General features: G+C 43.3%; 1 protein-coding gene across 2 annotated transcripts in view; it reads left to right on the forward strand.

Moving 5' to 3' along the window:
* The window catches only part of atp2b1a (ATPase plasma membrane Ca2+ transporting 1a), a 48,452-nt gene extending 27,630 nt beyond the window's left edge, over positions 1-20,822 (forward strand). The window contains exons 3-21 of one of the 2 annotated variants that reach the window (XM_066666930.1): positions 4,466-4,663; positions 4,855-5,112; positions 6,063-6,188; positions 8,755-8,919; positions 11,120-11,158; positions 12,967-13,122; positions 13,261-13,475; positions 14,186-14,428; positions 14,851-15,092; positions 15,223-15,460; positions 15,655-15,834; positions 15,922-16,009; positions 16,123-16,229; positions 16,855-17,046; positions 18,348-18,561; positions 18,751-18,962; positions 19,072-19,179; positions 19,703-19,891; positions 20,313-20,822. In XM_066666930.1, coding sequence (XP_066523027.1) covers positions 4,466-4,663; positions 4,855-5,112; positions 6,063-6,188; positions 8,755-8,919; positions 11,120-11,158; positions 12,967-13,122; positions 13,261-13,475; positions 14,186-14,428; positions 14,851-15,092; positions 15,223-15,460; positions 15,655-15,834; positions 15,922-16,009; positions 16,123-16,229; positions 16,855-17,046; positions 18,348-18,561; positions 18,751-18,962; positions 19,072-19,179; positions 19,703-19,891; positions 20,313-20,504 — 3,362 coding nt within the window. In that variant the 3' untranslated portion in view covers positions 20,505-20,822. Of the gene's footprint in view, positions 1-4,465; positions 4,664-4,854; positions 5,113-6,062; positions 6,189-8,754; positions 8,920-11,119; positions 11,159-12,966; positions 13,123-13,260; positions 13,476-14,185; positions 14,429-14,850; positions 15,093-15,222; positions 15,461-15,654; positions 15,835-15,921; positions 16,010-16,122; positions 16,230-16,854; positions 17,047-18,347; positions 18,562-18,750; positions 18,963-19,071; positions 19,180-19,702; positions 19,922-20,312 lie in introns of those variants that run through there. The other variant, XM_066666931.1, reaches the window with a different exon arrangement.
* The last annotated feature ends 3,018 nt before the right edge of the window (positions 20,823-23,840 follow it).

Raw genomic sequence — 23,840 nt, forward strand, 5'->3', positions numbered from 1 at the left:
ACTCTAGAAGCTGCACTTAATTTAATGCAAAATGACGAAAAGGTGTGTTGTTTTTGGCTGCAATCATTCAATGTACAGTGGGACATCTGTGAACAAATGGCCCAAAGATCCCAAAATATCCAGAAAATGGACTAAATTTGTCCACTTTAAACAGGCACTTTGGAAAGGACCATCTGCTCACTCCGTTATCTGTAGCTCATTTCACTGGCGCTTTTCCAACAATATGGGCATGTAAGGACACCAACGAAAGGTGTTCAAGAGCCTCTGTAACATGGAGGTAAACAGGGTAAGGACACTCACTTCGCCTGTTTTAGTTGGTGTTAGTTAGCGTTAGCTTGACTCGCTAAACTCGGTGTCTCAGATTATACTCGGCTACGTAGCTGCATTACGGAGGTTTATAGTGTCGGATGAATTCGAGTTCGACTTCGATCACATTTACAAGAATAACGGTACCTCTACATTTGAGTTTAGCTTATTGCTAGGCTATTGTCATGAATAATGTTGGTTATTTAGCTAGATACTGTCATAACAGTCAGTCATAACGGTGTTTTACCGCGGCGTTGTTCAGCTGTTGTCCACCAGTGACGTCACGGTCGCGTTCAAGAATTTCCGTAGCGAGCTCGGGTTTTTCCGTCAATTTAATAAAATTGTCAGTTTTAAAGTAAATTAAGCTGCTATTTTCATTTTAATTCATACTTATATCTGTCAGTAACTACAATAATGTGGAATATTCATGGAGGTCCATTAAGTGGTGCTTAGCGTTTAATCTTGTTACTTTTCCAACAAGCCCCCCATCCCCCCCAATCCCCGGTACACACACAAACCTGTGAGTAATTTCACAAACACAGATAATCACACCTTCAGTAGTTTTGCAGTGACCTCTAGCACCACCAATCCACCTTTAACAACTCAATCAACACAGTTAAAAACATGATTTTCTATTGTAACACTAACTTTTAAAGGCCAGTTTAATGACAGTTTAGCTGAATTTGGTGTTATGAGATATGCTTTAAATACAGTCTCTTATAATACCCTTACTTTGATTTGCATGGCTGAATTATTTGCCTCTGAGATATTTCCCTGCAAGCTGCTGTCTGTGGTTAGGTCAGTTAAACAAACTAAGCATATTCTGAAGCAGTGTTTAACCACATCTGTGTTCCCAAAGGGGTTTTTGTGTATGTGATGTTTAATGGGATTGGCTGTCACTTGGTTTATATATTCTATCAGATATGTATGGAGTTTAAAGTGACAAACCAGTGAATTAAGTTGGCTTGAATCCATTTAGCAAGACAGGTCAGGCATTTGAATAATCTTTATTTTATTCAGCAGATTTTCTAAAGCATGACTAATGCTGGTTTGAATATTTGTCCTTGAAATCCAGCCACCCCAGTCCCTCTTTGAAATACCCTATTTACACTGTTCATTTCAAAATGCACTATACAAATGTAACTAAGTATTGTGTAAACGCCAGAGCATTGTTGGGCCTCAGCCTGTAACGCCTTGAACTTTTCTCTCCATTCTCCGATGGGCTTTAATCTTCCCCTGCCACTGATGCTGAATTGGCAAATGCCAACACTGGGAGAGAGGGGAAGTGTTGTGGATAAATGGAATGAGTCTTTGCTGTCAGCATGTTCTCACAGGCTTTGGTGAGCATCATTGTGTTGTGGACTAGCGGTGTAGGATTAAGCCCTGTGCATTTGGAGTGAACCGAGTCATCGGCACCTCAGCTCACTCCTCATGTGTGGAAAGACCCAGGTCGTGCATTCTCTGCCTTCGTCAAACGCCCTTTCGGCTGATACACTCACTTCAAACTGATTGGCTTGTTTGGCATTTAAACGTATGGGAATTATGGATGGAGTATTTTATGCCGTTATCAAAACAACACCTGCCAGCTCCAAAATAAATAATAATTCCACAAAAAAGACGATCATTTCTTATTTTTTGATATTTTTGAATTATATTACTTTATTAAGAGAAAAGGGGAGAAAAATACAGGGATTTTTGAGCCAATGAAGTGAAGCTGTGCCTAGATTAGAATAACATTCATTTATGAATAAGCCATACATCCACAAAAGAAACACAGCTTGCAGGTGTACGGTTATAATGAATATGTTGTGACTAATTGACCGTCTTTGAGACTACATTTAAATCTTTATATGCGCTCCTGCAGTGAGTTTAGCCTGTGTTAAGCGTTTGAAATGAAAGTATGTATGTAAATATACAGAGAAAACTGTAGGATGAGAGAGAAAGGGAGAGAGAGATGTGACAGAACTGATCTCTGGCTGTGGATCGCTGAGCAATGAGGAGTATTGTCATGATAATAGACTGTGCTGACCAGGCTGGTAACCCATACAGACCAGACCATAAATGGCTACACACGGATAGATAGAGAGAGAAAGAGAGAGAGAGACAGTGCCCAACAGGTTCAGAATCTGTCAATTTGCCTCAGAGCTGGTGTGGAAAATGTGAATGAAAGTAAATAAATAAAATATATTTGAATATAATTAGAGTAATTTGAACACAGCGTATCGTACAAACGCCATTTTAGAATATTTGTTACACTGACAAACAATATTAATGTTAAAAACAAATCCCAGGAGAGCGAGGCCAGGGGCGACAGTGGGAAGGATAAACTCTCTCAGAGCTGAGGAAGAAACCTTGAGAGGAACCAAGGCTCACACTGCCTTCTGGACCTACCCTCCTCTGGTCAATCTACTGGTGATAATAGTTAGGAGTCCATGAAAACGTCAGTGGGCAGCTCCAAGACAAGTGGTGGAGGCATGAGCGTGGGCAGCTGGTCTGAAGCGTGGAGCAGGAGCTCAACAGTCATCCATCAGTGTCCAGACGGACAGGTGGGCGATCGTTTACTCGGACAAAGGGAAAGGGATGGAATTAGTTTTAATCTGTTTGGGTGAATGTAAAGCAGAGAATGTGAACATTTCCAGAGTGTGGCTGAGGTCTCCAGTAGATCTGACTGTGACAGCTTTAACTAAAAGGAGCGAACCACACACAGAAGGACACACGGATGCGGGAGCATCCTGAAACACTGGCATCCCTCCGCTCCACCGTCGACAAACATGAGTGGGCGGGACGACACCAGCATCTTAGTTTACTATAATTCCCTGTGTCCATGGACCCCCGGGTTCTACCGCCTTCATCTATGGGGGAGCATTAACTACCAAAAGATAAACTAAACAAATGAGTTTTTAGCCTAGATTTGAAGATTGCGACTGTGTCTGAATCCTGAACATTTTCTGGAAGATCGTTCCAGAGTTGGGGGGCTTTAAAAGAAAAGGATCTTCTAAAATAAAGGGGGAAAAAAGCACTAAAATGCTGAACACAAGACTGCAAAGAGTGTGTGTTTCTGACCAGTTCATAATATCATAAAAATAATTCAGGGAGTTGGCAAATCTTGGTGTGTAAATGAGAAAGGTAGAAACCGCTCCTGAATATTTCCTTTGAAAAACTGCAACCAATAGTATCTTGAATTTAAAAAAAGATTTCAAAGCTATATATATATATATATATATATAAAAACAAAAAAGATCTGGAACAAGATGGCACAGTGGTGCAGCAGGTAGGTGTCGCAGTCACACAGTTCCAGGGACCTGGAGGTTGTGGGTTCGATTCCCGCTCCAGGTGACTGTCTGTGAGGAGTGTGGTGTGTTCTCCCTGTGTCCGCGTGGGTTTCCTCCGGGTGACTGTCTGTGAGGAGTGTGGTGTGTTCTCTCTGTGTCTGCGTGGGTTTCCTCCGGGTGACTGTCTGTGAGGAGTGTGGTGTGTTCTCCCTGTGTCTGCGTGGGTTTCCTCCGGGTGACTGTCTGTGAGGAGTGTGGTGTGTTCTCCATGTGTCTGCGTGGGTTTCCTCCGGGTGACTGTCTGTGAGGAGTGTGGTGTGTTTTCCCTGTGTCTGCATGGGTTTCCTCCGGATGACTGTCTGTGAGGAGTGTGGTGTGTTCTCCCTGTATCTGCGTGGGTTTCCTCTGGGTGACTGTCTGTGAGGAGTGCGGTGTGTTCTCCCTGTGTCTGCGTGGGTTTCGTCCAGGTGATTTATATCAAATAAAAGATTCAAACAATATAAAAAAGACTTTCTTTTTTATTATAATAATAATTCAGTCGGTACTGGTACTTGCTGTTGGATTTACTTGTGGGAACCGGGCCCAACGACAGTCTTCAGTTTGATTAAAGCAGTGTTTGTGTGGAGGTTTTGTTTGTTTTATTTGCTAAAATGTTTCATGCAGTGCATTTAGACAAGTCTTATGTACAGAGTAAAGTTTCAGGTGTGGAACTGGACCCATATTAAACTGTTTATATCACCAGCAGTGTAGGGATTCAAGCAGATTGGTGGATTTTATATTATTTTGTTATGTAATGTACTGTCATTGCTGTTTTAAAATGATATAGGCTATTGTTAATTGGCTTGGAAGGTGAATGTTAATTTCTGTTTTTCTCTTTTGTTTTCCAGGTTTAAGTGGGCAACCTGCAGACATCGATAAAAGGAAATTAAACTTTGGACAGAACTTTATACCTCCAAAAAAGCCAAAAACATTTCTTCAATTAGTATGGGAAGCATTACAGGATGTAACGTTGATTATTCTAGAAGTTGCAGCCATAGTTTCTTTAGGCCTTTCTTTTTATAGACCTCCGGAATCAAGCGATACAAGTAAGTTTCCTTCTTGCTTTTGTGGTTTTTTGATTATTGATGCAGTATTTGTTTAGGATCCATGTCGTGGTTTGACACAGATGTTCAGTTCATACAGTGTCGCGGTCGTCAAACACTGAGCAGGTGCTCTTTTGATGAAAGTGGCGGTGTGTTGCTGATCATATGTTTTGTGTCTGTGCGTGTATATGTAGACTGTGGGGAGGGAACAGGAGGAGTGGAAGATGAAGGAGAATCAGAGGCAGGATGGATAGAAGGAGCAGCTATCCTTCTGTCTGTTATCTGTGTGGTGCTAGTGACTGCCTTCAATGACTGGAGTAAAGAGAAGCAGTTCCGTGGCTTACAGAGCCGCATTGAACAAGAGCAGAAGTTTACAGTGGTCCGCAGCGGGCAGGTCATTCAGATCCCCGTGGCTGAGATCGTAGTTGGAGATATTGCACAAATCAAATATGGTAAGTTCCCACAGAACAACTTGTAGTTGGGGATGTCAGGCACCATCATCTGTTGAAAATACATTTGTTTTAACTTTATTTTAATGGGACATGCTAGGGAAAGGGAACATTTTTATTATGTTTTCCACTACAGAAGAGCCAGTTTCAGAGCCTGTTTCTTTAAAATGATAATGAGCAGCTGTTCACCCCGACCCAAGAGTTTCACAGATTTTTACTCGGTGCTTTTATTCCTCAGCACTAGTTGGCTGTGTCTGAAACAGAAAAACAGCAGCCTCAATGCCTTGCTGTCAGTCTGTCTGTCTCACAATTCAGTGCCAGCCTTTTGAAATGAAGGCATTTGTAACAGTCACAGAGACAGGTTTTAAAAGCAGCAATGTTTCAGTGTATTGTCAGGACACGATACGCTAACGTGCACTTGCCACAATAATTACAACTTTGAAGATATCGGAGCAAAAAGCAAGCAGCGCTTTACATTGGCATTCAATTGAAGCACTACTTAGCACCACCTTCCTCCAGAACACAGCATGTAGACAGTTCCAGACAAGACCCGGACAAGGGGGCAGGACAATTCTAAAGTCTCTGCACTTGATGCCAGAAGCACAGCAAAAATCAGAACAACCTGTTTTACCCTGTGTTTTCTGACTAAGGCAGCCTACTGAAATAATATGACCACCCCATCAGTTTTCCAAGTGGCTTAGTTGGTTGAAATTTGGTGTTTGGAACAAAGTTGGCTTGTATGAAAAAGCTCTGATTATTATTATTTTTTAAAATCATTTTTTAAATATAAATAATTATTCCTTTAGAAGTAGCTATATAATATCTTGTGCCTTGCTCCCCTGTCTTTTGTGCATAATTAGTTATATTTATTGTCTATAGCATGCAATGATACATTGCTTTATCGGTGCATGTTTTGAACCAGTGTGATGCCCACACGCTTTTCCGTTCTACAGGTGACCTCTTACCTGCTGATGGCGTTCTCATCCAAGGGAACGATCTCAAAATTGATGAGAGCTCTCTCACAGGCGAGTCAGATCATGTGAAGAAAACACAAGAGAAGGATCCTATGCTGTTGTCAGGTATTTGCCTCGTATCATATATCTCCGTAACCTAATTTTTAGCCATCTGGCTATCCATATTTATCTGTAATAATATGAGTACGTACTGTGGGTTTTTGCCCTTTGCCCACATTTCTCCACCTCACATTCTCGCACTTCTTACTCCTTCCTTTTGCTGCAACCCAAGTAGGATAGTCTAGGACAATAAACCAGATAAAGTTTGGCGGATGAAGGAGTTAAAATGGTGGCTATTCATTAACACTGGCCAGGAACCTCATTTCAAATGACTATCCAGTTTCTCCAATCCTCGTTTCCATACCCTAGTCATCATGACTTCTTAAACAGCCATGAATCCACCAGCCTTTATCTTCAGCCAAACCCTTATAAAAGATTTAGCTCTGGGGAACTGGACTCTGGCGCTCCACTGTCCTCAAAAGAGCAGAAACTCGTCTCTCTCTAATCCCTTTCTATGAAAGGCATTTGATCCACTTACCGATATGTTTCTTAACGTTCCTAAAGTACTTGGGGGTTTGTGCTGAAACATTGACCAACTCATGAAGATTAAAATTCCGATATATCAGTTACAGCCAGATACGACTAGGCCCCTTTCCCCATTAGATTTGTTATTGAATGGACTTTTTCAGCAGTTATCTTGCTGTACGGATATCAAAGCTATTCATGACATTTGGCAGTCAAAGAAATTAAATATAGTTTATGCTGGTGACTTAAGTCGCTACCATAGATGGTGATGTATCAAATGCCGCTGAGTTTGTTCTGTACTTCCAGATTGTGAGTTATATATAACTCCGCTAGTAGCTTTGGTCAGAACAAATAAATTTGGAGGTACAGTGACTACAGAGCTACATCAGACAAAGTAAAGGACAGCAGCAGCATGTGAAACAACTGCTTCTCCATCAGAATAGGCAGTGCTCCAGGAACATCGGTCCTTTTTTTTTTCTATCCCTCTGTTGTGGATCACGGTTGTAACATCAGCTTTTCCTTAAAATTCCCCTGAGCTTCCATTCCTGCATGAGAAAGCCCAGAGGACATGAGCAGGACCAGCACTGGCACTACTGTGTGTGATTTATTTTTTTATTTCTTTTTCTCCCCCCTTCTCTTTATACTTCTGTGAAGATGCATGTCTGTGTTGTAACGTAGAAAACCGAAATCTGAACCGAATGTGTTGTTTATGTACGATGAGCTGTGAATGAATGAACCTGATTTGCACAAACACAAAGCTCACTCTCTACAATTCTGCTAACAGAAGAAAACAAACAAATATACAACTCTTTTTTAAAATATGTCATAAACAGGATTATTAATTTGTTTAGAGAAAGAGGAAATACCCCCTGGGTATAGCACATAATAGTAATGGGGCGGCACGGTGGCGCAGCTGGTTAGTGTCGCAGTCTCACAGCTCCAGGGCCTGAAGGTTGTGGGTTCGATTCCCGCTCCGGGTGACTGTCTGTGAGGAGTTTGGTGTTTTCTCCCTGTGTCAGTGTGGGTTTCCGCCGGGTGATTGTCTGTGAGGAGTGTGGTGTGTTCTCTCTGTGTCTGCGTGGGTTTCCTCCGGGTGACTGTCTGAGGAGTTTGGTGTGTTCTCCCTGTGTCTGCGTGGGTTTCCTCCGGGTGACTGTCTGAGGAGTTTGGTGTGTTCTCCCTGTGTCTGCGTGGGTTTCCTCCGGGTGACTGTCTGTGAGGAGTGTGGTGTGTTCTCCCTGTGTCTGCGTGGGTTTCCTCCGGGTGACTGTCTGTGAGGAGTGTGGTGTGTTCTCCCTGTGTCTGCGTGGGTTTCCTCCGGGTGCTCCGGTTTCCTCCCACAATCCAAAAAACACACATTTATAGGTAGATAGGCGAGTGCAGCCTCAAGTGTCCATAGGTGTGAGTGTGTGAGTGAATGTGTGTGTGTGTTGCCCTGTGAAGGACTGGCGCCCCCTCCAGGGTGTATTCCCGCCTTGCGCCCAATGATTCCAGGTAGGCTCTGGACCCACCGTGACCCTGAACTGGATAAGGGTTACAGATAATAAATGAATGAATAAAAGTAATGTTTAATGTAGTTAAACAATGCACATTCACATTTACAGTTAAAACTAGAACAAAGCAATACACCTCAATCACAACAGCAATAAATGGAAAGGCTATCTGTGCCCAACCTCCAAATTAAGGCATACAAATACAAACTGAGTGTCCTAGTATTTGAACATGGGACTAATAACACGGAAATATGTTTTTGTCCATCGCCATGCACCACTCAGCATAGTATCCAGTTCAAATATGCTTCCCTTTCTTTGCTACCAATAAGCACCCAAGCTGTCGCAAATGTGTCAGCATACACCTAAATGAATATGTTAAAAGGCATAAAAGAGAGGACACCAAGACTGCGATACGATGAGCTGTTTCTTTAGGTCATTAGGACATTACGGTCATCTCAAAGTGCTTGATTTCTGAACACTGACAACCCATATTTAGACGCCAGATACGCAGAAATCAGAGTGCACGCACACAACGTGTGTTTGTGTGTGTGTATGCTGTTGTGTTTATTGCAGTCGAGTGGCGTCAAATCACCCGTGTCTCATCCTGTCTGCAGGTACCCATGTCATGGAGGGCTCTGGAAAAATGCTGGTCACTGCTGTTGGAGTCAACTCCCAAACTGGAATCATCTTCACCTTACTAGGGGCGGGATCGGAAGATGACGAAGACGAGGAGAAGGAGGAAAAGAAGAAAGAAAAAGAACGGAAGAAGGAGAAGAAAAGTATGTCTCTCTTGCACTCTTTGACCTGCCTCTTAAAATAGCCACTTGTTTTCAGTGTGTGGCTGTGGTGGCACAACTTTAGCAAGGAGTTGTGAAGGAAACAAAAAAATCTGCTGTTCTTTAATTAGCTCAAAAAGGGCTAGAGCACAAACCTCCAATGAACCCTGTTCTTTATGGTGCCGCTGATATTGCTTGTTCACCGTAGACCTACACGGAAACCTGTTCTTCCTAAGTGTACACTTAGGTGTTTTGGTCAAGTTGAGCCCTCATTTTGACATCACAGTGCTGAAATCTAAATACATCAAAGGGTCATATCTATAAATAGACTGACCTCAAGAAGCTCGAATATCTTATCTTTTGTGTACTGTCTTTTACAAACTTGTGAATCATTTAAAAACATTTTTACTTGGGCTTCCAAAGAACTGCGGTTTCTACCGAACTGCGCTGTGGGTGGAAGTCAGTTTGAGTCTTGTACCAAATATAGTACTTCCTTCTTTAATTACGGGTGCATCTCTGCAGTCGCCACATATTTGCATTGTTTATTTTAGGGATGCTTTGATATCAGGGTACGCAGGCGCTGATTTATGTTTTTGCTAATGTACAGTTACATAGACAGGCAGTGTAAATATTCCAACCAACCTCCCACACCCCCAACTAGCTGTGTGAATCACAGTCACGTAGTGTCACCAACAGTTTCTGGATTTCAATATACAAGTTTGAAACTGCAACTACAGGGGTCGGACAATGAAAGTGAAACACCTGGTCCATGGGAGATGTTCAACTTCACGTTCATGTTCATCAAACCAATCTTTCACCAGTCTTGCTGTGTGTGTTGGTGCATTGTCGTCCTGGTACACGGCACCGCCTTCAGGACACAGTGTTTGAACCATTGGATGCACATGGTCTTACTGGTGCAATGAGGATCGGCCACCAGGCTGCTCCAATTTAGCCCTGAAACCTCCCACACTACAATGACAGGTGTTTCAGTTTCATTGTCTAACCCCTGTATATACCAACTTCTTGCTAGCATTGACACGCCTGTGTGGTTCTGGGCTATGATTTTTATTCAGGGATGTGCTATTGTGTTGAAATCATCTTCAAAATGTACACCATATTCAAAATAGTTGGTAGAGACCAGGTAATCCCACAGTTCTTCTTAAATAAAGGGTATTTAATTGGGACTTTGACCCTCTTTTGCCTCAATAACAGCTTCCGCTCTTCTGGGAAAGCTTTGTTACACGTTGGACCGATGGTGTGAGGATTTGTTTGCATTTATCAAGTCAGATACTCATCCTCTGAATCCGAAACACCTCTCGAAATATATTGTAGGATGATCCATCTCTCCAGAGGCTGCAGTTCCAGTGCCTCGCAGCCTGGAGCTAGTGGAGATTATACAAAGCTGTGTATTCATGTCAGAAATAATTGCAGCTTAAAGTGGCTAATTTCACTAATTAAGAGGTGTCTGGATACTTTTTGGGACGTGGTGCATATCGAGAGCACATCTCTCAAGGAAAATCTGCAGTGACTTCAGGATGTGATGGTACCATTTTTTTTATTTATTTATTTATTTATTTATTTTTTCCAAATGTAGCTTAGTTTCACTTACGGTTTCTGTTTGTTTTGCCATTGCAAACCTGCAGGGAACCAAACGGACACCAAATTATTGTCTGTTGTTTAGCGTTCTTTAGTCTCATAAAGGTTCACGATGTCTTATACCTTCAGAGAACATTCACATCCCTAATTGAGTGTACTGCAAGGATTTCTGCTGCGCTCCATTAGCTTATGGCCTTTTAATGAATTTCAGCAGCTTCCTGCTCACATGTGGTAGCAGTTCAAGTGAATGCCTCCTAGATATTTTAAGAGTTCAGTGCTCACAGAGGTTGGTTGCACAAGTTGTGGTTCAGTGAACACACACACACACACGTCACTGTAGGGGGGCGGGCGGGGTGTGTGTGTGAGTGGGGAAAAGCATGTCTTTGGCCTGGCAACAATAATGGATTTTCATGTTGGAGTGAGGCTCCAGTAAACTACTTATCTATTTATTTATTTTTACACTTATGAAAATTCAAACCGCAATCTCTCACCCCATTACATTAAGGAGGGCATTTGCATAATTGAAAATGTTTGAATGGGTCCTGCACAGTGGTCATTATTAAATAAGTTTTGGGTTTTTTTTCTGCTGCACGTTTTCTTTCCCCAGACAAAAAGCAAGATGGCTCTGTGGAGAACAGAAAGAAAGGTGAGTAACCCTATTGATTTTAATGCATAATGACGGCATATCGGCTTAGCAAGCAGTCTCCGAAGTTCTTGCATTAAAGCCGTTCCTTTAACCTATTGATACTATAGGGTATTTATTAAAGTGTGTGTTTGAGAGACTGTAAAGCATTGTTGTCTGTCCTGTGCCCCTTGTGCTCCTCTGTGCCGGCTGCTGGTTTGCAAAGGAAAGCGATATTAGGATAATTAGGATAAGGATCTACGGTGTGTTAAGTGTGACTGGGTTATTGTGATTGGTGTAGAAGCAGGACTGGATGTATTCCAGATTGTCAATAGTGATGTTTAATCGCTCACACTAGGATTATAGCCCTGTGAGTGGAGAACAAACCCCCAATACACAGAACCTGCGTTACATGCAAACACAGGCCATACCTATCTTGGCTTCAGACCATGATATGGTGCGCTAATCAGATCAGAAACGGTTAAGGGATGGTGTACGTGTGTATGAATCCATATAGCATAGTTTAGTCACTCATGATAGAAATGTTTATTTCTTTAAATTTGTGAAAAGCAGGTGCAGATTCTCAAAAGTGGATGTGCATTACTACAGCTCTTCAAGTTATATTTAGTCTCAAGCATTGCTTAGTTCAGTTCAGCTGGAGATGCTTGTTGTTCATTAACTGATGAGTTGGATCAAGGGGGTAATGTTCCAAATCAGAACTTTTTTTATTTTAGCCAGATGACAAATACCATTCAGAGCCTCAAGATAGCTTGTGACTGAAATGCTTTATGAAATACCCCCCTCCAAGTTACAGCAGGGAAAATACAAAGTAATGGGCAGGAGAACACGTGTCAGTGTGGTTTATATTTAAAATTTGTAAATGGTTTGTGTAGTGTTGATTGGAACATGACCATGGTAAATTCCCACATTACACCAGTATGAGTCATTGGGCTAGACTCTTAATAATACAGTTGCCTACCTCTGTAACAGTTTTAAAAAAAGTTATTCTGGATCGGAGCATCTGCTAAAGTGCTGTATTATAAATATAATCCTGTCAAATACAAGTGTGTATGCAAATGTTACTGCAGTTATTTTAAAATACAATGGAACCTCTACTAACGAACTTTCCAAGATACGAACCGGGCATTTGAATATTTTTTGCCTCCACCAACGAACCATGACTCTAGAAACGAACCCGAGCCTCCTCCGAGCCGGCGGCTGGAAATGGCCACTGACCCCAATAGGCGAGTCTCCCAACGTCCCCCAGACTTGAGTGAGCTTTTAAGATTAGCAAATTGTAGCTTTAGCAATTTAGCATTAGCATAAATAGCAGACATCGAAATTCGTGCTAAGTTAAGCCATATCTACGCTTCGTCTCCCCACATTCACCACCTACTCTCCGTTATTCCACCCACCCCCCCACCTCCCGTCATACAGCCAGTGCCTGTGTTACTCCTCCAGCCAGTCGTCACGTCTTCAAGGTAGCGATGTGTAACCACTTACAACTTTATTATTTCTTTTTTATTACTGTTACCACTGTATTTCTTTTTTATTTTTAGTAACGCTACATGTATTTTTTACTAATTTGAGAGTGTTGTAAACATATATCAGTGCAAAAAACGGTGACTCTCGGGGTGGGGGCTGGAACGCATTAACTGCTTTTCCATTATTTTAAATGGGGAAAACTGACTCCAGAAACGAACTTTTCCACTTACGAACCGGGTCACGCAACGGGTCAAGTTCGTAAGTAGAGGTTCCACTGTACTTTTCTTCTCAACATGTCTATTCATGCGGCTCCATTCCCTCCCATTTTGCACTCTTTCTGCATATAGCTAAAGCTCAGGATGGAGCTGCGATGGAAATGCAGCCGCTGAACAGCGATGAAGCGACGGAGGCAGAGGAGAAGCGGAAAGCCAACTTGCCAAAGAAGGAGAAATCTGTTCTTCAGGGGAAGTTGACCAAACTAGCCGTCCAAATCGGCAAAGCAGGTCAGTATGTTTTAGTTCACAGCTTAATTGCTGAATCCTACTCTTCCATCTTTTGAAAAGCTGTTGCCAAGCTGTTTTTCTCAAGCGTTTAGTTCGAAGCACTGATTTTAAGGGTTTGCCTGTTTCCTTTCTGTGCAGGTCTGGTGATGTCTGCCATCACAGTCATCATCCTGGTGGTGTTGTTTATAGTGAACACCTTTTGGGTGCAAGGCATTACCTGGGAGAAAACCTGCACCCCCATCTACATCCAGTTTTTCGTGAAGTTCTTCATCATTGGCGTGACCGTGTTGGTGGTGGCTGTCCCCGAGGGTCTGCCTCTTGCTGTTACGATCTCGCTGGCTTACTCTGTCAAAGTATGTCCTTTCAGCTCTGTCTAGAAGCATCTTAAAACAGGCAGACAGCTCAATAGTCTCCATGACCTGTCCTGACATGCTACCTTAAAGCCAGCACAACATCTCCTTTGCCAGGGTCATGTTGGACAACACCTGCTCGTCCACTAATCAGATCACTTTATTCATTCCGGTCTGGCATCCCCACTTTCCTAATGTAGTACTCAGCCACCTGGTTTTTTCGCTTTTTGATTCTTACTTTGTGCCTCACTCTAATAACACATTTCAAGGGCTGTTTTTCAGTTTTTGGATTCAAGAATTTAGGATCTCTTCTTTTTAATCTTGTATTACATATCTGCCCACCTCATCCTGCTTATTTATTATGTATTCTTTTTTATGACTATTATTAAACTATATATTTATTACTATTATACTATATATGTATTACTATTAATATACTATAAACTATATATTACAATTATACTGTATATTTATTACTATTATACTATATATGTATTACTATTATACTATATATGTATTTCTATTAATATACTATAAACTATATATTACTATTATACTATATATTTATTACTATTATACTATATATGTATTACTATTAATATACTATAAACTATATATTACTATTATACTATGTATTTATTTCTATTAATATACTATATATTTATTACTATTATTTATACTTTTTAAAAATGTAATTACTTTTTTTATTTCAGAAAATGATGAAAGACAACAATTTAGTGAGGCACTTAGATGCCTGTGAGACCATGGGCAATGCCACCGCCATCTGTTCAGATAAGACCGGCACTCTGACCATGAACAGGATGACTGTGGTGCAAGTGTACATCGCAGACAAGCACTACAGGAGGCTCCCTGAGCCGGAGGTCATACCTGCCAGCATCATGGATCTGCTCATTCTGGGAACCAGTGTAAACTGTGCTTACACCACGAAGATCCTGGTGAGCACCCCTGAATCCATTTTACAAATCAAGAGCCTATCATTTGTCTCCTTGATTAGCGCATAGTTTTTAAAAATGACTGTCATGGGAACTTTTTTTTCAGGCTTATTGTAGCTGGAATTGACCTAAGAATTGCTTTGAGTACAAATCCTTTTTGTAAATGTTGAGGCAGTAAAACAAGAACCTGTGAATAGAACCAGACGTCCAATCTTTAGATCTTTCCTGTCCTCTGTGCAAATAATGAAAGAGAATATCCCGATGGTTATCAGAGAAAGTTGCCAGAACAAACCAAATATTCTTGTTTTTATTGCATTTAACAAAAACTACCTGGAAAGAGTTTGTACATGTGCCGTTTTCTGGTTATAATTTTTTATTATTTTATTTCCTTCTCCTCTCCTCTCCTCTCCTCCCCTCAATCATAGTCCCCTGAGAAGGAGGGTGGGCTGCCCCGTCAGGTGGGCAACAAAACAGAATGTGCCTTGCTTGGCTTTGTGTTGGACCTGAAAAAGGACTATCAAGCAATCCGCAACGAGATCCCTGAGGAGAAGCTCTACAAGGTTTACACCTTCAACTCTGTCAGGAAATCCATGAGCACCGTGCTGAAGAATGCTGATGGAAGCTTTCGCATGTTCAGCAAAGGAGCCTCAGAGATTCTGCTCAAAAAGTAGGCTTCCTTCAGACTTAAAATAAGGGGAAGCACGCCTTATTTTAAGTGACGGCACTGGACTGGACTTTGACGGCTTGCCTGCTGTTTCATAACATTGTGATTTTTCGGCTTTCCTCTACTCATGTAGGTGTTATAAGATCCTGACTGCGACTGGTGAAGCCAAGGTGTTCCGGCCCAGAGACCGGGACGACATGGTGAAGAAGGTGATCGAGCCAATGGCCTCTGAAGGCTTGAGGACAATATGCCTGGCTTACAGGGACTTCCCTGCTACTGATGGAGAACCAGACTGGGAAAATGAGAGCGACATTCTCACCAGCCTTACCTGTGTGTGTGTAGTTGGCATCGAGGACCCGGTCAGACCCGAGGTACGACCGCTGGCCGCTTTTTATTTCTCATCATACAGGCTTTAATTAACGATTTACAAGTTACAATCTCGTGGTACACATTTAGTTTAGTTGCTATTTAATCAGTTGAAAAAGTGGTACTCCATTTTCAGATTTCATATACACTATTAATGCTGAGGCTGTTAGCAGCGTTCTGACCCAGCTCTCTTCCTCAGGTCCCTGATGCCATTAGAAAGTGCCAGCGCGCCGGGATCACAGTACGCATGGTCACTGGGGACAACATCAATACTGCTCGCGCCATAGCAACCAAATGCGGCATCCTGCAGCCTGGAGATGATTTCCTCTGCCTAGAGGGAAAGGAATTCAATCGGCGGATACGCAACGAGAAGGGAGAGGTGAGAGAGGCATTGCTGTTTTCTGCGAGACTACACGCTCAGAGACTCCTTCAGAAATACTGACTGACGCACCCCCTTTTTTAACAGATCGAACAAGAGCGGATTGATAAGATTTGGCCTAAACTACGGGTGCTAGCAAGGTCTTCGCCTACAGACAAGCACACGTTGGTTAAAGGTATTTCTCCCCCACTTCATATTGATTACACAACCTGCTGATGATGAGTCCACCTGCTGTTTTGGCCTGTCATGGTTATTACAAGAGTTTTACAAACGGTCTCTTCTTTGCAGGTATCATCGACAGCACTGTAATCGAACAGAGGCAAGTCGTAGCAGTAACAGGAGATGGTACCAATGATGGCCCTGCCTTGAAAAAGGCAGATGTTGGATTTGCCATGGTATTGTTTTTTATTTTTAAAGCTACAGGGGTTGGACAATGAAAGTGAAACACCTGTCATTGTAGTGTGGGAGGTTTCATGGCTAAATTGGAGCAGTCTGGTGGACAATCTTCATTAACTGCACATTGCACCAGTAAGACCCTGTCCATCCAATGGTTCAAACATTGTGTCCTGAAGGCGGTGCTGTGTATCAGAGCGACAATGCACCAATACACACAGCAAGACTGGGGAAAGATTGGTTTGATGAACATGAAAGTGAAGTTGAACATCTCCCATGGCCTGCACAGTCACCAGATCTAAATATTATTGAGCCACTTTGGGGTGTTTTGGAGGAGCGAGTCAGGAAACGTTTTCCTCCACCAGCATCACGTAGAGACCTGGCCACTATCCTGCAAGAAGAATGGCTTCAAATCCCTCTGACCACTGTGCAGAACTTGTATATGTCATTCCCAAGACGAACTGACGCTGTATTGGCCGCAAAAGGAGGCCCTACACCACACTAATAAATTACTGTGGTCTAAAACCAGGTGTTTCACTTTCATTGTCCGACCCCTGTATTTCACATACAAATACGAATTGTGCTTCATTATGTCGTGGGTGCTGATAAATGTTTGTTTGTTTTCAGGGCATCGCTGGCACAGACGTGGCTAAAGAGGCCTCTGACATCATTCTCACCGATGACAATTTCAGCAGTATTGTCAAAGCAGTCATGTGGGGCCGAAATGTTTATGATAGCATCTCTAAATTTTTGCAGTTCCAGCTCACTGTCAACATAGTGGCTGTGATTGTGGCCTTTACCGGAGCCTGCATCACACAGGTAACACTGAAAAGCAAGGGCATAATGATTATGTGCCTGTTTGATTGACAGAACCCTCAGCTGATTACTATTCATCGAGACTGAACGCATTCAGAATGGTTACTTTGGGGCGAAACCTGCAGGCAGTAAATGAGGGATCTGGTATTACCTTGATTTATTTTGCTGCAGAAAATAGGGCATGTAACTGTTGGAAAGTATTACAGAAATGTACATTTCTTAAAGAAAGTGACGTTGATGTGGATATAGACAATATAACTTGCATGAATGTATTGTTAAGAATAATTAGAGAAGCTTAACACCTGCAGCAATACAAAAGGTCTGAGGAAAATGGCTCATGGTGTATGTTTAGTCTTTAAGTCTTTCACCTTTTACAATTGCTGTGGACACATCTAGTTGTTTGTGTCCAGCCGACTAGGTAGATATCAACTTAGGAAGGAATAGCATCTGATTGTTTGGATTGGAGGGGTGGCACGGCGGCGCAGCAGGTAGTGTTGCAGTCATACAGCTCCAGGGACCTGGAGGTTGTGGGTTTGATTCCCGCTCCGGGTGACTGTCTGTGAGGAGTGTGGTGTGTTCTCCCTGTGTCCGCGTGGGTTTCCTCCGGGTGACTGACTGTGAAGGGTGTGGTGTCTTCTCACTGTGTCTGCGCGGGTTTCCTCCGGGTGACTGACTGTGAAGGGTGTGGTGTGTTCTCACTGTGTCTGCGCGGGTTTCCTCCGGGTGACTGACTGTGAAGGGTGTGGTGTGTTCTCACTGTGTCTGTGTGGGTTTCCTCCAGGTGCTCCAGTTTCCTCCCACAGTCCAAAAACACACGTTGGTAGGTGGATTGGAGACTCAAAAATGTCCGTAGGTGTGAGTGTGTGTGTGTATGTGTGTGTTGCCCTGTAAAGGACTGGCGCCCCCTCCAGGGTGTGTTCCCGCCTTGCACCCAATGATTTCAGGTAGGCTCTGGACCCACCGCGACCCTGAACTGGATAAGCGGTTACAGATAATGGATGGATGGATGGATGTTTGGATTGGGAACCGTGACATGCATTTATAGCATCACTACTTCTCTGCATTTTGCTTTGTGTCCTATTTTACTACATTTGTATTTTTCGTGTTTATTAACAAACTGCTCAAAATAAATGCAATAGAAAAATACAGGCAATGGACAGACTTGTGTTCTTCTGTGATTGCATGTTGCTCACCCTGTTTTGGGTGTGATTATTAAGAACACAGTGTTCTGAACATCATTCTGAAATGTTTGGGAGTTATTTACTTGACCCTCATGTGGTATATCGTTTATTCCTTGTGTCCAGGACTCTCCTCTGAAAGCGGTACAGATGTTGTGGGTAAATCTGATCATGGATACATTTGCCTCTCTGGCTCTGGCCACCGAGCCACCCACAGAGTCTTTGCTGCTGAGAAAACCCTATGGGCGCAACAAGCCCCTCATCTCCAGAACCATGATGAAGAACATCCTGGGCCATGGAGTCTACCAGCTGACTATCATCTTCACTCTGCTGTTTGCAGGTAACAAAGACTGCATGTCTGTGCATATTCACACCTGGTTTGCAAACAGCTCGCAGCTGGTTTCGACTGGACGGGTCATACACTGACATCGAGACAGATTCCGTTCATCAGTTGCACAGTGATTCCTCATTTTAATCTTTGGATTTGATGAACACTGAGAAGAGGATTTTTTTTGTTTTTTTGTTTTAGGTGAGAAGATGTTTGATATAGACTGTGGCCGTAATGCCCCACTCCATGCTCCTCCTTCTGAACACTACACCATTGTCTTCAACACTTTTGTCATGATGCAGCTCTTCAATGAAATCAACGCACGCAAGATCCATGGCGAAAGAAATGTCTTTGAAGGCATCTTCAACAACTTGATCTTCTGCTCCATTGTTTTTGGCACTTTTGTCATCCAGGTGGGTTCTGACTGAGGAAAAACAACAGCCATTAATTTATTTTTTTTCATAAAAGGTCCCGTTCTGGGCTTCTCCAACTTCTACAAATGTGACCTCCTCCTCTTTTTAGATTGTGATTGTGCAGTTTGGAGGGAAGCCCTTCAGCTGTGTCGGCCTTTCCATTGACCAGTGGTTATGGTGCATCTTCTTAGGCTTCGGATGTCTACTGTGGGGGCAGGTAAACTTGCAAATTGTTTTGAAAAATATCTGTCTTTTAGAGTCTTTTAGACCAGAGTCTGTTAGTGAAAAATCTTAGCCTATAGTTAGTTGCTAGTGAAGTGCCCAAACTGTAAAAATAACCGTGTTTCTGGATCATTATTGCCTTGGCAACGAGAGAAACTCAGACCAGTCCTTCCCTACACTTGGTCCCTCTCCAGCCCTGTGTCCTAGAGGTCTCCAGCCCTGTCAGTTTGATGCAGTAAATGGTTATTAGTGAGCTGTATCAGGTGAAACCCAACTGTGCAGAGCTGTTAGACTCTTATTATGACGAAAATAAACAGAGTACTTCTTCTCAGTACTGTGATTGCCAACCACTACTTATAGAGTGGTAGAACACTTCCCCCTTGTGGTTAAACCGTGTAGAACAATGAGTAAAAGGGGCTGAATTCACATGAATTCCTTGTTGTTGTTTTGTTTTAAATGGTTTAAACATGGACACCTGGTTTTGTAAACGATCTCTCTGTTGTTCTCCTCGTGTAAAGGTTATTTCCACCATTCCCACAAGTCGCCTTAAGTTCCTAAAGACAGCAGGTCACGGAACCCAGAAGGAGGAGATCCCAGATGAAGAGCTGGAGGACATGGAGGACCTCGATGAGATTGACCACGCTGAGCGTGAGCTACGCAGGGGGCAGATCCTCTGGTTCCGAGGGCTCAATCGCATACAGACTCAGGTAATGTTACTCTGCCCCTTCCACTCCTGAACCCATAGAACCCAGGAACCCTAGGTTCCTCAGTGAGTTTTATGATTGATTCGTGCTTAAGAGGGATTTAGCGTAGCCAGTGCCTTACGTGAATTGAACTGACGTAAACGGGGTAAATCAGGCAAATAGCCGTTACGTTTTGATGGATCTGACCTAAGATACGGGCTGATCGGTGATATCAGGGAGGCTGTTAACTGGGATCAACAATATTCCATACAGTGCCTTTCTTCTCAGCTGCTACCTGTCCTCTCTTTATATGGGTGCCCTCCTCCTTCTATCCTCCCTCCCCTTACTTTTCTTTATTTCTTCCTTTCTCTTTCTCTCTCTCTCTTCCTCTCTCTCCTGTGTGCGATCTTTGGGCCCTCCTGTCATGCTCTCTGATTCCTTGCAGATGGATGTAGTGAGTGCGTTCCAGAGCGGCACTTCCTTTCAGGGGGCCCTCAGGCGTCACCCCTCCAGCGGCAGCCAACAGCACGATGTAACCAATGTTTCTAGCCCTACACATGTAGCCTTTTCTACTGCCACTGCCTCCAACACAGCTTCTGCCACTGTGGGGTGTGAGTGCGTGTTTCTTAGTGCATGACAATTAACATTTCCTCCTTCACTCGCCTAACGTTCTACATTCTTCTCCTAATGTCCCTCTCAGTAAAAAAAAAAAAACGAAAAGCAATGAGTTAAAATTAAACATTCACCACCGCTTCTGAATATGAGTGCTGTTTTTTTTCTATGGAGATATCTGTGTTTATTGTTCTGAGGCCTGTGGGGCTGAGGTCTCTGTGTCCTTGTTCCGTTTGATGGCTTTGGCTGGGTTTCTCAGATAAACAGTTTGTGGACATTATTACAGGTCGGCATTGTGTCTGTCGCGTCTGCAGCTGCTACTGTGCCTCGGTCCTCTGCGCGTGCTCACTGGGCTCTGTGACCGCTCTAGTCTTCTCTGTGTGTAAATGTTTTGAGTATATGCCCATGGTCACAGAAACAACTTGGTCAGTCACCAGCCGCATTAAAGGGGTCACGGGTTTATTTTAAACTCGATCGAGGGTTCGACTTGCTGTAATAACATTTGCAGAATGATGACTTCCTTTGCCAGTCTCTTAGCGATTCTATGGTCTCATTTCCTAAGATGGCCGCCTAACGAGAGCACTCTACGCAGCCCTTAGTCTAACGCTCTGCTAATCCCGAAAGAAAGGAACCTGTGGTTATTGTTTCAGAATTTTGCTGTCTCTTCCTTGTCTCCCTTCTTGATTTCTTTTCTGTCTTTCCAGTTTGTGGATGTCTGTCATTGTCCCATTGTTTCATTTTTGTTTATGGAGATCACACACCACCAGCCCTTCACACATTCTCTACACGTTTAGCAGGGTGTCAGATCATGTGCAGTTACTCATTCATAAAGTGAAACCTGTTGTTCTTTCTGTGCTTTCATTTTTCTTGATGTCTCTGCCTTTCTTAACACTCAGTTCGTCATTGCTTTTGCAGGACCTAGCTTCATATGTGCAGTGGAACCTCTACTAACGAACTTTCCAAGATACAAACCGGGCATATGAATATTTTTTTTTGCCTCCACCAACGAACCATGACTCTAGAAACGAACCCGAGCCTCCTCCGAGCCGGCGGCGGGAAATGGCCACTGACCCCAATAGGCGAGTCTCCCAGTGCCCAGACTTGAGTGAGCTTTTAAGATTAGCACATTGTAGCTTTAGCAATTTAGCATTAGCGTAAATTGCAGACATGGAAGTTCGTGCTAAGTTAAGTCGTATCTACGCTTCGTCTCCCCACATTCACCACCTACTCTCCGTTATTCCACCCACCCCCCACCTCCCGTCATACAGCCAGTGCCTGTGTTATTCCTCCAGCCAGTCGTCACGTCTTCAAGGTAGCGATGTGTAACCACTTACAACTTTATTGTTTCTTTTTTATTACTGTTACCACTGTATTTCTCTTTTATTTTTAGTAACGCTACATGTATTTTTTACTAATTTGAGAGTGTTGTAAACATATATCAGTGCAAAAAGGGTGACTTTCGGGGTGGGAGCTGGAACACGTTAATTGCTTTTCCATTATTTTAAATGGGGAATATTGACTCCAGAAACGAACTTTTCCACTTAGGAACCGGGTCACGGAACGGATCAAGTTCGTAAGTAGAGGTTCCACTGTATGAGCGAAAGAGAATGTAATAAACCTCTTCATATGTCTAGGAAGCATTCAGGGAATTACGTTTTCTTTTAACATACTTTCACAGCTACTTTCAGGTCCTGTCTGGAGTAAAACTCTTTGCTCTTCGGTGACCCTAACTATATCCGTTTCCTAGGTACGGTGTGACGACCTCCTGATCCTGGAAGACATAACTTTATAACCTCTGTTCCTATAAATCAAAACATGTCTCTCTGTAGCCAAAATGTCCTTTTGCTTCCAGGCTGATGTGCAAACAAAGCCTGCAACACTGACTCCAACGTATTCCTCCTCAGATTCTGTGAAATGTGTCATGGGCTATACTCAAAGGTTTACTTCTGTTGAACAAAAGGTAGCACCGCTCTGCATGGGTCTAGTCTCTCGTCCGTTTGTGAATTTTTTTTGTGTTGTACAGCTTAGATCTGCTTGGCTGCTCAGAGTTTCTGTATCAAAACATAATCAGTGATTGATTGCCTCCCCTCCACCCTCTCACCCACGCATGTCCAAACCAGTTAACCTCATGTGTTAAACTATGTCCTCTGGGTTTGTTATTTAGATCTCTCTCTCTCTCTGTCTTCCTCCTCCTCTGTCTTCCTCCTCCTCTCTGTCTCTTTCTGTCTCTCTCTCTCTCTCTCTCTGTCTTCCTCCTCTCTCTCTCTCTCTCTCTCTCTCTCTCTGTCTTCCTCCTCTCTCTCTCTCTCTGTCTTCCTCCTCTCTCTCTCTCTCTCTTTCTCTGTCTTCCTCCTCTCTCTCTCTCTCTCTCTCTGTCTTCCTCCTCTCTCTCTCTCTCTCTCTCTCTGTCTTCCTCCTCTCTCTCTCTCTCTCTCTCTCTCTCTCTCTGTCTTCCTCCTCTCTCTCTCTCTCTCTCTCTCTCTCTCTGTCTTCCTCCTCTCTCTCTCTCTCTCTCTCTCTCTCTGTCTTCCTCCTCTCTCTCTCTCTCTCTCTCTCTCTCTGTCTTCCTCCTCTCTCTCTCTCTCTCTCTCTCTGTCTTCCTCCTCTCTCTCTCTCTCTCTCTGTCTTCCTCCTCTCTCTCTCTCTCTCTCTCTCTCTGTCTTCCTCCTCTCTCTCTCTCTCTCTCTCTCTGTCTTCCTCCTCCTCTCTCTCTCTCTCTCTCTCTCTCTCTCTGTCTTCCTCCTCTCTCTCTCTCTCTCTCTCTCTCTCTGTCTTCCTCCTCCTCTCTCTCTCTCTCTCTCTCTGTCTTCCTCCTCCTCTCTCTCTCTCTCTCTCTCTGTCTTCCTCCTCTCTCTCTCTCTCTCTCTCTGTCTTCCTCCTCTCTCTCTCTCTCTGTCTTCCTCCTCTCTCTCTCTCTCTCTCTCTCTCTCTGTCTTCCTCCTCTCTCTCTCTGTCTTCCTCCTCTCTCTCTCTCTCTCTCTCTCTCTCTCTCTCTCTCTCTCTGTCTTCCTCCTCCTGTCTCTCTCTCTCTCTGTCTTCTCCTCCTGTCTCTCTCTCTCTCTCTCTCTCTCTCTTCCTCCTCCTGTCTCTCTCTCTTCTCCTCCTGTCTCTCTCTCTCTCTCTCTCTCTGTCTTCCTCCTCCTGTCTCTCTCTCTTCCTCCTCCTGTCTCTCTCTCTCTCTCTCTCTGTCTTCCTCCTCCTGTCTCTCTCTCTCTCTCTCTGTCTTCCTCCTCCTGTCTCTCTCTCTCTCTGTCTTCCTCCTCCTGTCTCTCTCTCTCTCTCTCTCTCTCTCTGTCTTCCTCCTCCTGTCTCTCTCTCTCTCTCTCTCTCTCTCTGTCTTCCTCCTCCTGTCTCTCTCTCT

This window comes from Hoplias malabaricus, chromosome 4 (assembly GCF_029633855.1).
Source record: "Hoplias malabaricus isolate fHopMal1 chromosome 4, fHopMal1.hap1, whole genome shotgun sequence".
Classification (NCBI taxonomy): domain Eukaryota; kingdom Metazoa; phylum Chordata; class Actinopteri; order Characiformes; family Erythrinidae; genus Hoplias; species Hoplias malabaricus.